General features: G+C 34.3%; 1 protein-coding gene across 4 annotated transcripts; it reads right to left on the bottom strand.

Annotated features, from left to right (window-relative positions):
- Positions 1–517: 517 nt before the first annotated feature.
- Positions 518–11,815, bottom strand: ccdc15 (coiled-coil domain containing 15). Of its 4 annotated transcripts, none has more exons than XM_081364563.1 (10): positions 11,240–11,815; positions 10,270–10,419; positions 9,112–9,288; positions 8,609–8,725; positions 8,344–8,520; positions 7,337–7,441; positions 5,592–5,695; positions 4,197–4,391; positions 2,938–3,086; positions 518–883 (listed from the first exon to the last, which is right to left on the bottom strand). In XM_081364563.1, the coding sequence occupies exons 1-10, from the start codon at positions 11,441–11,443 to the stop codon at positions 765–767; spliced, it is 1,497 nt and encodes a 498-aa protein (XP_081220689.1). In that variant the 5' UTR covers positions 11,444–11,815; the 3' UTR covers positions 518–764. The 4 variants fall into 4 exon arrangements, 3 of the variants coding, with proteins under 3 accessions (XP_081220689.1, XP_081220688.1, XP_081220690.1); XR_014030131.1 differs by having other exon boundaries at positions 560–883; positions 4,241–4,391; positions 11,240–11,805; XM_081364562.1 differs by having other exon boundaries at positions 560–883; positions 9,106–9,288; positions 11,240–11,713.
- Between the last annotated feature and the right edge of the window lie 661 nt (positions 11,816–12,476).

The raw sequence follows: 12,476 nt of genomic DNA, 5'->3' as shown, positions 1-12,476 counted from the left end.
TTGTTTATTTTTTTTAAGTTCACAACATAATTAGTTTTGATGACTTTGCAATAATTATAAAATGTGAAAAATAGTAATAATGAAAGTAATAATGAGTGCATGTTTCCAATTTATGCAGTTAAGGAATACATGAAGTGGATAAATATAGTAGAAAGATAGAGAGAGAAAAGTCTTTCCGACTCCAAGTGGAGGATGATTATTCTCCATTTTTTTTACTAAAGTTAGCTTCACCGGAGCAGTGCCAGGCAAGCATAATGTGCCCTTAGCGGTTTAAGATGTAGGGGCGTTTACATTGAAACAGACTTCAGTCACAAGAATGATTATAATTAAATTCACAGAATTTACCATATCCTATCTGCATGAATTTAATCAGATTTATCTTCATCCCTACTAAAATAAAAATATATGGCAGAACCCCTAAGACAATTTTTTACTTTGTATGGGGGGTCCCTAATGCCTTATGGAGGGCTTCAATTCAAGCACTGCATTTACAGTAGGTGCTCTAAGAAAACCGCGTGACACAATAAACGATCAAAGAATTGAATTTTCTCAGTTCATTAGGTAATTTAAAACAGGTTTATTATTGAGGTTTATTAAAACAGTCAAAATATTGGTCACATTGAGGTATGTCAGTTTATTTAAAACCATCCATGAGTACAATAAAAAAAGATCACACCATGTACTCATTAAGTTAATACAACATAACACTTCAGGCTGTCCAATCTTAAAACACGTTCAATAATGACTCTTAAGATGGAATACAATCACTTCCTTTGAGAATGGACATCCATAGAGGATGCCTTCCAGGTGGACAAATACTGTCCAAGACCTCCTTCCTTCAGATCACAGCTAAGCAAGACAGACTGCAGAGCCTGAGCATATGCTGCAAAAAAAACAGAAAGAAAAAGAAAAAAGATAACATCACATTTATGCATTTAGCAGACGCTTTTATCCAAAGAGACTTACAAATGAGGAACAAAGCAATTTGTCAACAATATTCTTAATATACAATGCCAGGTTTATAGTTTATTTAATAAAGTAAAATTAAACTTTTTAAAGTAAATTAAATGAAAGTAAATTAAATCATATTTTAATCATGCTAAAGGACTTGTAGTGTTATTTGATATTACATTTAAAGTTAAAATTGCTTAAATACATTTTCTGAAACTATGGCTTCATTTCTCGAAACTCTACACACAAAACACACACAGTATGCAAAACATCTTTTGCAAAAGCAAACACTTTTACATCCAAAACTATTTTAACTCTTCTAAATATGGTGTTTTTGCAAAGTAACTCTACACACAAACCATCAAATAACTAGCCATATACATGCCAAACTACACACGGATGTGAAAAATGTAAAACACAACTGTGATTTTGCTTGATCACTGTGCAGTGGAGTGTACAGGAGTTTGTCACCTGTATGTATGTGCACAAATACACTGTATACAACATGCATTGATAAACTCTACAGTTGTTGAACTGAAATGAATTAACACTAAAGTGACTTGAACTGAATAATGACACTATTGGCCTGTTAAAGCTGCTTTACAGCAGAAGTTGAATTTGTTTCTATTGTGAAGCTGCTTTGAAATAATCTGTAAGTATAAAGAACTATAGAAATAAAGGTGACTTGATTTACAAGCATATTCAGTATATATTTACAAAATAAACAGATATGCAAGGATGAAAAATGTATTCGTTTCTCAAAACATTGAGTTTTGAGTGATCAAATTAGGTATATTTACACCTTTTATTTACAAAAATGCATTACTTCTTTCTCAAAACAACGAGTTTTGATTTCAGAGTGAACAAATTATATATAAGTGTTTTCATACATGATCACTGGGTGTAGGTAATCGGTAAATGAGTGTTAAAGGGCAGTTTTTTTCTAAATTAAACACAAGAGCTGTTAGTTTTGAACAGCATGTGTCTATTAATATGTCTAATGTAGAGAACCGTGTTTAGCAAAAGGTTTGCTTAACAAATAAAAGCTGAGTGTAAAGCAGATAATGTGCTTGCTGTTTTTTTGTGTGAAGATTAGCTAATTGAATGGTTTCACAGGGTGGGCCTCAAGTACCACTTTTAGTGTGTAAGCAATTTTAAAAAACTGTAATATGTACTAAATTGCAACTTCATCATTACAAATGTTTCCAAATATATTTAAATACATGACATATAAGTTTCAATAAAAATGTCATTAAAGTATAAGTTTACCACAAATGCTTGTCATTATATTTGGCAGTACACTTTAACCATATTTCAAAGACAATCGAAAAAATTATGAGATTACGTAGATGTACCTAAAGTGACTTAAGTGGGTCAAAAAAGCACTCATAAGTACATTTAATTTCATTTAAATATAAATTATACATTCCATCTAGTTATATAACCTTAAGTACCCTTTTAAAAAGTATGCCAAAGTGTACTTCTTTTTCATAAGGGTATTTAAAACTTGTTTTCATCAAGTTATATAAGGCTGTTGTTCCTATGATTAACTAAATCCATGATTAAACTTCACACTGTCTGGTAAAATTATCTACAGTTATGACAGTCATGGTAAGTGGAAAAACAAAAGATGTCAGTTGTGACAGAGGGGCCACATGCACCGTCCGTCAAGTCACGGTACTGTGAGTAAAACCATTTTCTAACCAGGCACGATGTGACAAGGTTTCCTTTCCAGCAACACAATCAGAACACTCCTGAATTTCGTTCTACAGTTATGAGGAAGCAGGATTTTGGACGAATAATGTTTCACTGTGGGTGGGGCTGTCTCACACAACACCACAGATATAGGAACCAAGCAACCAACAACATGTTTGTCACTTGTTTGTCACAGTCACAGTGTCAAATTATTTTCATTTAAGGGGCAGTGAGATGTTCTATACTTATTCTAAAATATAAAATGAAACGGATACAGAGTGAGCAGTTTACCTTTTGGATTGTTGTAGAAGCTACAGTTGTTGGCGCAGGTATCAGGATGGCTGTCCCAGAAAGTGTCTCCACAGGAACACAGAGGAGGCAGCTCTACTTTGTCCTTCTCCAGTTTCTCCTTCAGCAGAGCCTGCATTGCCTCAATGTACCTGTCACAGAATCATCACATGCCATCACAGCTCTTTACATGTTATTACAACACAATTCTGATCTATTGAATGTGAAACAATAGATGTTATGGTGCATTTACGTTTTGTTTATGGTTATGGTTTTTATGGAATCCTAGCATTTATGATGTTTTTGGGTCATTACATTTTTTTTTTAAGAAAGTACTTTTATTCAACAACGATGCATTAAATTGATCAAAAGTTACAGTTAAAGACATTTATAATGTTACAAAAGATTTCTATTTCAAATAAAAACTATTCTTTTGAACTTTCTATTCATCAGAGAATCCTGAAATATTTTTGTTTTATTTTCAACAACAGCCATGTTTCCATCCACCTATGTTTATGCCAATTTTGGGATATTACATAAAAAATAAACGCCGGATGGAAATGCTAAGATGCACATCAATTCTAAAAATGTGCACGCTTAATTGAGTCATGAAGACATGTGCATAAACTATGACGGAAACACATTTACAGAATAAATAAAACAAACAAACAAAACTCAAGTGACTTTGCGTTATTGGATAACTGGACTAAACAACGGATCAGTTATATTGAACAGCATCTCAAATGTTGTTTTATTCTAAAATGCCTGAACAAAAGTCTGTCATCAAAATGATTTGGCATAATGACCATAATCACATGATTGCGTTCCCAAACATCAGGCATCCAAACGCAAGATGAATGACAGCATTTATTGCATTTCATCTGCACGATCTGAGGAGTAAGTCATTTATGATGGAGGGGAAAAAAATCCGGTTGCATTTCCGTTTTTATTACAGATATTTCTGAAGGATCATGTGACATTGAAGACTGGAATAATGGCTGCTAAAAATTCTGATTTGCCAAAAGAGGATTAAATTTCATTTTAAAATATATTAAAAGAGAAAGCAGTTATATTAAATGAATAATATTTCACAATATTATGAATACGTGATTTACTGTATTATTTGATCAAATAAATGAAGCCTTTGTGAGCATAAGAAAAAAAAACAATAACAAATACTGACTTACTGACCCCAAACTTTTGAACAGTAGTGTTTTTATGTTAATAATGAACATAGTCATGCATTTATTGGCAGTATGTACCGTTTGCTTTCTTTGATCCATTTTGTTCTTTCTCGTCTCTCTACCTTCTCTGCTGCCTCCTCCTCATCAAGCCTCAATCGCTCCAAAATCAAGTACTCCCTCTCAGCCATGTCTTTTCTTTCTTCCTCCAGCTGTCGCTGCCTTTCCATCTTCTTCTCTTCAGCTTTCCTGAGTTGTTCTTTTTCATTCTTAATCCTACACACAGCACAGAGTTCTCTGGGTTTATAAAAGAAAGTATAATATAGAGCGCAACATGAAGTCTTTTGTGTTCTTGGACAACTTAATGAAAAGAAAATTATGTGTGGTTACTTGCTTCAATAGAGCAAAAGACATGCAGTAAAGCGTAGGGACAGGTTTCTAAAATGAAAAAACATTTTTTATTAATCGTAATAAAAAAGTACATTAAAAATCATTTTTAAATGATAATATTTTCATATGTGCACATACATATACATTTTGTTAGAATCTATTTACTTTTACCTAAATTCTATATCATCAATAGAAAACCTACATTTTGACAATGTATATGTTTTTTTTTCTGGGAATCAAAAGGAAACAGCATAATGGTTACTAGAAACTTTAAAATCTCTGAAGGAGTAACCTTTTAGAATATTAAATCATGTCTTTTTTACATTGGTCTTTGTCACAAAGACATGGCAACCCTGCTCACAGTCTTATTTTAAATTCAGTATTATTACTATTTTACATTAACTAATCAGTCATGCCAACTATTTCTCGTAGCCTGACTACAGGAGAGAAATGTAAGAAATTGTAGTCTGCCTCATCCCAGATTACTCTCGAAAATACATGTTAGAAAGAACTCGTCCCCAAAATGGCTTTGTTATCATAGAGACAGTTTGCTCTGGTCTCAGTAATATGAGAATAGTACCACCGGAATAGTATTAATCAGTTATTGCATGGAAGCGGCAGCAGGACATCAAGAACTATCCTGTGACAAAGTGACCATGATTACCAATCATAAAGACAGATGTCTGTCTGAGTATAATCCTATCACACGACCCCTTTAGTGATCACACCTTTACCAACATCTGTGATGTGGGAACGGAAGGTTATCACTTAATTTACATTTAAAATGAAACCTTGTTTACATGATGCAAGGGGAGACTAGTGTAGAAACAGTATAAATTGTTTGAGCCTGTATTGTTCATTGTTCATTCTGACTCCGTTTAACCCAAGGTGCTTTGTGTACTTTGTCACTGCTATGCTGCAATAAACTGCTTAATCGAGATCATCATTTTTTCTTACAGAAACCAAAAGAGAAGTGAGCAACCATCACGTGGAAAGGAATGAAAATAGACATTCTTTTCAGTAGCAGTCAATATATGAACATGTGGCGCTAGAAAAAAGACTTGTGAACATGTGGTGAGGTTCGACCTTGCAGTTCTCTTCAGATGTTTCCTGTGCCTTTGGTGCTCCTTCACTTGTTCTCGCTCAGTATCCATGAAGTGACGTCGATACATGAGGAACTGAGACTGCCTCTGAAACAATACAGTTAGCACTTTGAAGACAAATTTTTTTTGGTAAAAAAACAACAACTAAACGCTAAATACACTACAGTTAGAGTTGGTATTTGTTTTCTTTTAAAGAAATATTACTTTTATTCAGCAAGGATGCAGTCAAATGATCAAAAGTGACATTAAGTAAGATTAATGTTACTATGCTTACTAATTACTAATGTTACTATGTTGAATGCTTCGCGTCAGGGTCCTGATCAGCCTGTCGGGCTGTAACGTATTCGCCATGTAATAAAGACATTTATTCAATATTCAATATAATTTATAAATGTTAATCTTTTGAACTTTCTTTTCATTAGAGAATATATAAATAAATAAATAAATAAATATATATCTGTTTTCACCTTAATATTAGGCAGCACAACTGTTTTCAACATTGATAATCATAAGAAATGTTTCTTGAGCAGCAAATCAGCATATTATAATGATTTCTGAAGGATCATGTGACCCCGCAGACTGGAGTAAAGACTGATAAAAATCTAGCTTTGACATCACTGGAATAAATTATATTTTAAAATAAAAAAGTTAATTTAAATTGTAATAATATTTGATAAGTAACAGTTATTTACTGTATTTTTGAACAAATAAATGCAGCCTTGGTCTGCATAATAGACTTCTTTTAAAAACATTAAAAAGATTTACTGACACACTTTTGAACTGTAGTGTACATTTGAATAATCTATATTTTTCAGTGTAATATGCTGCTTACAATCAGACATTCAGTTTCATTGCCATGTTTATAAAAATCTACACAAGTATCAAGCGCGAAACGCAAGTAACTTTGTGGGCGTGTCTCTGTTGCTATTTTCCCGGCGGGATAAATGACTCGCCCGACGCAAATCTAAAATGGGTTGGTCTGAAGTAGCTTCATTATTCATAGGTGTGGTTTGGGCGTAACGTGAAATAAACTAATAAGAGCGACATCTCACATTCCCTTTAAGAGCAGGCACGCTTGTTCTATGGCGGATTGCTATTATAACGGCGGATTTGCCAGGCGCGCGCCAGGAGCGGTTCACAGCCGAGAAGACCGACGTTCTCGTCAGGGCCGTAAAACACAGAGAAGTGATATTGGGAATGGGAGAAACCCACCCAAATAAGCTTCGGTTAAACAGGCGTATAATAATTTGGGTAAATGTGTAAGCTAGATTTATGCCTATTTTTCACATCTTCATGGACACAACAAGATGTTCCATCATGTGTTAATATTTTTCCTTGTAATAATGTATGATTTGCAAAAATGAAAATTGCTGCTTCTGTGTAGATGAGAGAATCAAAGTTTATGCGTGTTGTGCACACGCTACATTGATTATGGGCATGCGCCCTTAGCGCAACGCGCCACTGACTTTAGACTAGGTTTTTCCTGGTCAGTGGCGGAATTGTTTTCTAAACCTGCAAAATAGCATTAGGGAACGTTTGTGCCGAAACACGCCTCCTCTTTTCGCTGCACCGCCCCTGGGAGAGCAAGTTCATTCCCAAGTTTACCGGCGTGCGTCTGTGGAGGGAAAAGTCCGCTGTGCGCGGGTGCAAAATAGGAATGATACATGCGTCGGTGTACAAAGTCAATTGTGCTGGGTGCAAGATATGGCCCAAAGTGTGATTCCTCACCTGCCTCTTCAGCTCCTCCAGATTCTCATGAGGCCAAAGCACTCGGGAAGCTCTGTAGTCAGTAGTGAAGCCTGTGCAGGAAGCCGTGGGATCTGGCTCATAGACCTAAAGAGACATCAAAATATATACATGAAATAATAACCTATTGTGTTGAAAATGTAATAAAAGGCCATTTGGTGTAAGACAGCTTGAACAGTACAGATTCAGAAAGTATTCTAAAGCACCAACTTAAAAACAGAAAGGGGCAATCTAAGGTATATGTAAAAAACACCAACCAGTTTTTAAGGAAAGGTGAAACTAAAAATTATATTACAATCATAATTAAGTATGCAACAAACTGGTAGCTGATTCCAAGATGCAAAAGTGTTTTGTCTAAAACATAAAGCAGCTATATATTATCATGTATTAAAACACATTCATACTATGTGAGAAGAATACTATGTGTGATATTACAAAGACCAGAAAACTAAATAATTTGCTTTTATATTGTCATTGATTAAAATCAATTACTTTTAATTTTTTTCATTTATAATATACATTTTTCACAGTATAACTTGGGTCTTTATACATGAATACATATCACTGCCTTTTTTTACCCTTATTTTAGCATGGAGGTCCCTGATCATACTTGGGGGGTCTGTAGCATCTAAAACCTGTGATATAGATAACACTGAAGACGTGTGTGTACACAAAAAAATAAAAAATAAATACTTTTAACCATTCAACACTTATTTAATCAACATAGTGCACAAAAAAATCAGGATATAATGTTGTTCTCAATGATACCTTGTTTACTCTCCATGTCTTCCTAAGATCCTACGCCACAAACTTTGAAAAATACAGTTTTTTCCTCAGACGCACAAACTTCAATGTAGCAGCACAGACTTTTGTAAGCAAAGACTTGCTTTCCAGCGTACTGACAAGCAGGACTTTTTTTTACACGGTATGTCTATTAATGTAGGTGTGCCATCTGGGACTAAATTTAAGGCCAAACAAGATCTTCTCACCATATCGTTCTGAAAAGTTACAGCCTTGCTTCTGTGGCGATGCAAATGAAGAGGTTGATCATGTTGCCCCAACAGCATCTCATCTTCCGAGTCAACATCCTGCTCGTTTTCCTCTCCTCCATCATTTGAACCTTCAGTATAATCCTTCTGATCACTCAAAGTATGTGATTCAGGTTTCTGTATATAACAAATGTGAAGATATTAATACTACAACACTGAACGGTCAGGTCTCAGAAATGACCCAAATGCATCATGCATGACTCACATTTCTAGCTGGGGATATTTTCCATCTCCCACCAGGTAGCTGTGATAGTTCATCTCCATCTTGCACTATTTGACGAGCAGCTAGTCTGTGTCTCACCTGCTTCCTTACTTTACTGACCTGGAAAAAGTGTCCAGAAACACTCCCTTACATGTACATCTAGATTCTGCCAAAAACATTCAAGCAAAATGATCCAGATAGATGCAAAAGAATCATGCTCTGTAAATACGCACATTCTGATTTTGCAAAGTTAGACTTATTTTGTTGATCATGGAACAACATTCCAGTCTGAAAATTTAGTCTACCCTTAATCCTAACCTTACTCATAAGTTTTTCCTAAAATCCAAAGGAAATGATAGGTGAATAACACTGATGTGGAAGCACTTAACTCTGGTTGTAATCCTAAACTTGTCCCTCAAATCTGATTGGTTAATTGGAATGTTGCTCCAGGATCGACAAAGATGTTGCACTTGGTGAAATCAGGTTCTGCTTGTAAATACCCGTACATGATGTGTGTGCTGACTGGAAGAAATGGCCTCTGTCCCCTGAGCACTGACCAAGTGAGAGCTGGGACTGCAGATACCTCGCTGCCCATGTGTCCAGGAAGGGAATAAATTGGTTTGAGGTGTAAGGCGATGGGCTGCTTTGCTGGTTTGTTGCAATACTTTGTCCTCACATTCAACCTGAGAAAAAAAAGAAGAAGAAGAAAAGTTCACACAAATGACTATTTGAGCATTTGTTAGACTTTCCACACAGGAAACTTATGGTTGTCGGTGACAATAAAATACAAAAGGCACTTTTCACAAATATTTGATGTGTTTAAAACTAGCTACTTTTTTATGCCATGTTTACCACTGTTCGAAATGTTGGGGTCAGTAAGATTATTATTTTTTTAAATAATATTGTTAACTAAACTAAAATTATTAGAAACTGTTTTTGAAAAAGAAAAGTAAAGCTGAAATAGAATATTAGTATTAGATGCAAAACTGGTTGCAACTTACTGGGGGAAAAAAGTACTGAAGTTGAAGTACTAAATTTAGTCAAACTAAAACTGAAATAAGTATAAATGAAAGCTAAATAAAAAATATTTTAAATAAAATGACAAAAGCGCAACAAAATTACAACATCAACTAAAATGAAAATGAAAATGTACATATTAATAAATAATCTAACAGTATATAAATAGTAAAATAATACTTTTATTCCGTAAAGATGCATTCAATTGTACAAAAATCTGTTTTAATTAAATCAATTTTATCAAATCATCAACAAGCATCAAACAGCATATTCTAATGATTTATGAAGGATCGTGTGACACTGAAGACTGGAGTAATGATGCTGTTAAAAATTCAGCTTTGCCGTCACAGGAATAAATTACATTTTAAAATAGAAAATGGAAAACTCTATTTTTGAAGACTAGCAAAAATATTTCACAATATTAATGTTTCTGTGCGTTTAATCGAATAAATGCAGCTTAAGTGAGCATGAGACCTCTGAAACAAACATTCAAAATTACATTTTTGAAGTTTATGCAATAGTTGTTCTATTTCCAAAGAACACATGATTTGTGCCTTAATTGCTTATAAAATAGTCAATGGACAAATTGTGCCCTACTCAGGGAAAAAAGTGCAATCCTTTGTTGCTCATTAACAGACATGTCTTACTGTCTCATATGATTTCAGTAGCTGCTGTTGTTTGCGCAGATGGACCTGCTGTGAAACACGTTTACGAACTGCATCCTGAAACCGGTGCAGACTCTCCTCTTTCTCTCGTCGGGTCTCCTCCAGAAGCTCTTCCGTAAGCAATGCCCGGACCTGCCCCACACACAGGGTGAGATTTACGTTACATGACTGGCTAGTTGACACTTTCCACAAATAAGGTACAAAATAGGGCTCTAAAGTATTTTTTTTCCCTTTTCTTCTTCTTTAACCTCAAGAGGTTATTTGATGATCCAATGATTTGATGATCCCATTTATTTGGTGTTTGCAAGTTTTGCAACCCTTTTATGAAAATTTGGAATGTGTCTAAAAACAGCTTAAAATAATAAATAATATATTATTTATTAAAAATCACATTATAAATAAATAAATAACAAATAAAATCACGTTAATATATGTTTACAATTTTACATTTTAATATTAGTTTTAGTAACTTTGTTGTGTTTTTGGTGTTTTAAAAAAGTCTATAGAGTTTTATTATTTTTTGTTTCAGTTTTAGTTATTTTAGTAACTTACTTAAACTAAATGAAAATTCGAAATGCGGCATTGGCAATTAGCTTAATTATATAATATAATACAATTATTATTATAATAATAACCCTAGTAATAATGAAAGTAACAGGGGTTTGTAGCCAGAATTTAGATGTAAATTGGCAGTGGCAATGTGGCTCAGTGGCAGCTAGTTTGGGCCTAGATTTTGGTTTGTAATTAGTTACTGTTATTTCTTTTCCAAATAAATTAAAGAAAAAAAAGTGGGAGACTTTCTTGACGCGTTTCCAGGTCAATAAACAAGGTGGGACAGACTACACTAAGCGCGACACCAACGTGTAACTTATCGTATTAGTGCAAAGTGTCCGTCAATGAAGCCTGTTTTTAACTAAATCTCTACAGCTCCCAGATCAGTGTAAGTTCTTACCGCGGGATGTTCCTGACACTCATCTCCACTCTCCACCCAAACACCCACAGGCGCCACAGCCGGGTTCCTCTCGGCCAACACTCTCACACCTTTGGTCTTTCTTCTGTTTCCAGAGGTTATCCTTTTATTTTCTTTTAATACATTCTTTTGCGTTATCGAAGAGCAAACTCTTTCTATAACGTTAGCTGTTCTTGCTTGATTCATTTTCGTATAACTTCTTCTGGTAGATATGAATGGGTATAACTAGCATGTATGGATTTTCGGGAGTCACTGATGTTCTGGCCTTATTAGCAAACACAACATTGATCCTTCGAGCTTCTTTACTGGAGTCTTTTTAAAGGACAGCGATTCATAATGTTGTTACCGTCCTCATGCAAATAGCGTTAATATTTCAATTCCTGTAACTGACAGAATTAAAACTCCGTTGTCAATGACGCTAACAGAATCACAACCGCTTTAGACACTCCCATTTATGATGCTATTGGCCACAGTTTTGTAAAGATATGATTTTATTTGTCGAAAGTAACGCCGTTCAAAAGCTGTAGCGATTTGGTCACGCCCGATGTGTTCCTGTATGTACGTTCGATGGGAAACAGACTATCTGCTCGTTTTAGTTCCACGCATATTATACTACCTTTTCTCTAGACCTAACCGAATTTGCAGCGACTAAAATTAAATGTAGTAGGTTTTACACAGAATTTCATAGCCCTGATTTTTGTTATTGTAAATCTAATGTATATTGTGTAGAAATTTAAAACATGTATGTATATATGTAGGTATGTATGCATGTAGACTGTATTTATTTATTTACAACCTCACTGCAAACGTTTTATTTTTTAATGCGCATACGAGAAAGAAAATGGTAATTTTAGCATTTTAAATAGCCACTGTTGTCATGTGTCCTACTTATGCTTCTTTTTAAAACTTGTAGGCCCTGTTTCACAGCCAAGGCTTAGATTAAGTCAGGATTAGGCTTTAGTTCAGTTGGGGCATTTAAGTAGCTTTTATTAATGTGCCATATAAAAAACAATATATATATATATATATATATATATATATATATATATATATATATATATATATATATATATATATATATATATGTATATGTATATGTATATGTATATAAAAAAAAACACACCATGAAACCGTGAGGTAGTATTTAATATTCAACAATATTATTGATCTGACTGTACTGATGCTATTGTATGAGAACTGAACTGAGCTTGACGATTAG

Source organism: Scardinius erythrophthalmus (assembly GCF_964197995.2).
Source record: "Scardinius erythrophthalmus genome assembly, chromosome: 5".
NCBI classification, from domain to species: domain Eukaryota; kingdom Metazoa; phylum Chordata; class Actinopteri; order Cypriniformes; family Leuciscidae; genus Scardinius; species Scardinius erythrophthalmus.
This window is presented reverse-complemented; position numbering and strand designations above follow the sequence as displayed.

Coding starts and splice junctions, on each gene's coding strand:
- ccdc15 (XM_081364562.1), bottom strand. CDS start 11,443: ATGAATCAAGCAAGAACAGCTAACGTTATAGAAAGAGTTTGCTCTTCG. Junction 10,420..11,239: donor AGTGTCAGGAACATCCCGCG/GTAAGAACTTAC, acceptor TGTGTGGGGCAG/GTCCGGGCATTGCTTACGGA. Junction 8,726..9,105: donor AGCACACACATCATGTACGG/GTATTTACAAGC, acceptor CACTTTTTCCAG/GTCAGTAAAGTAAGGAAGCA.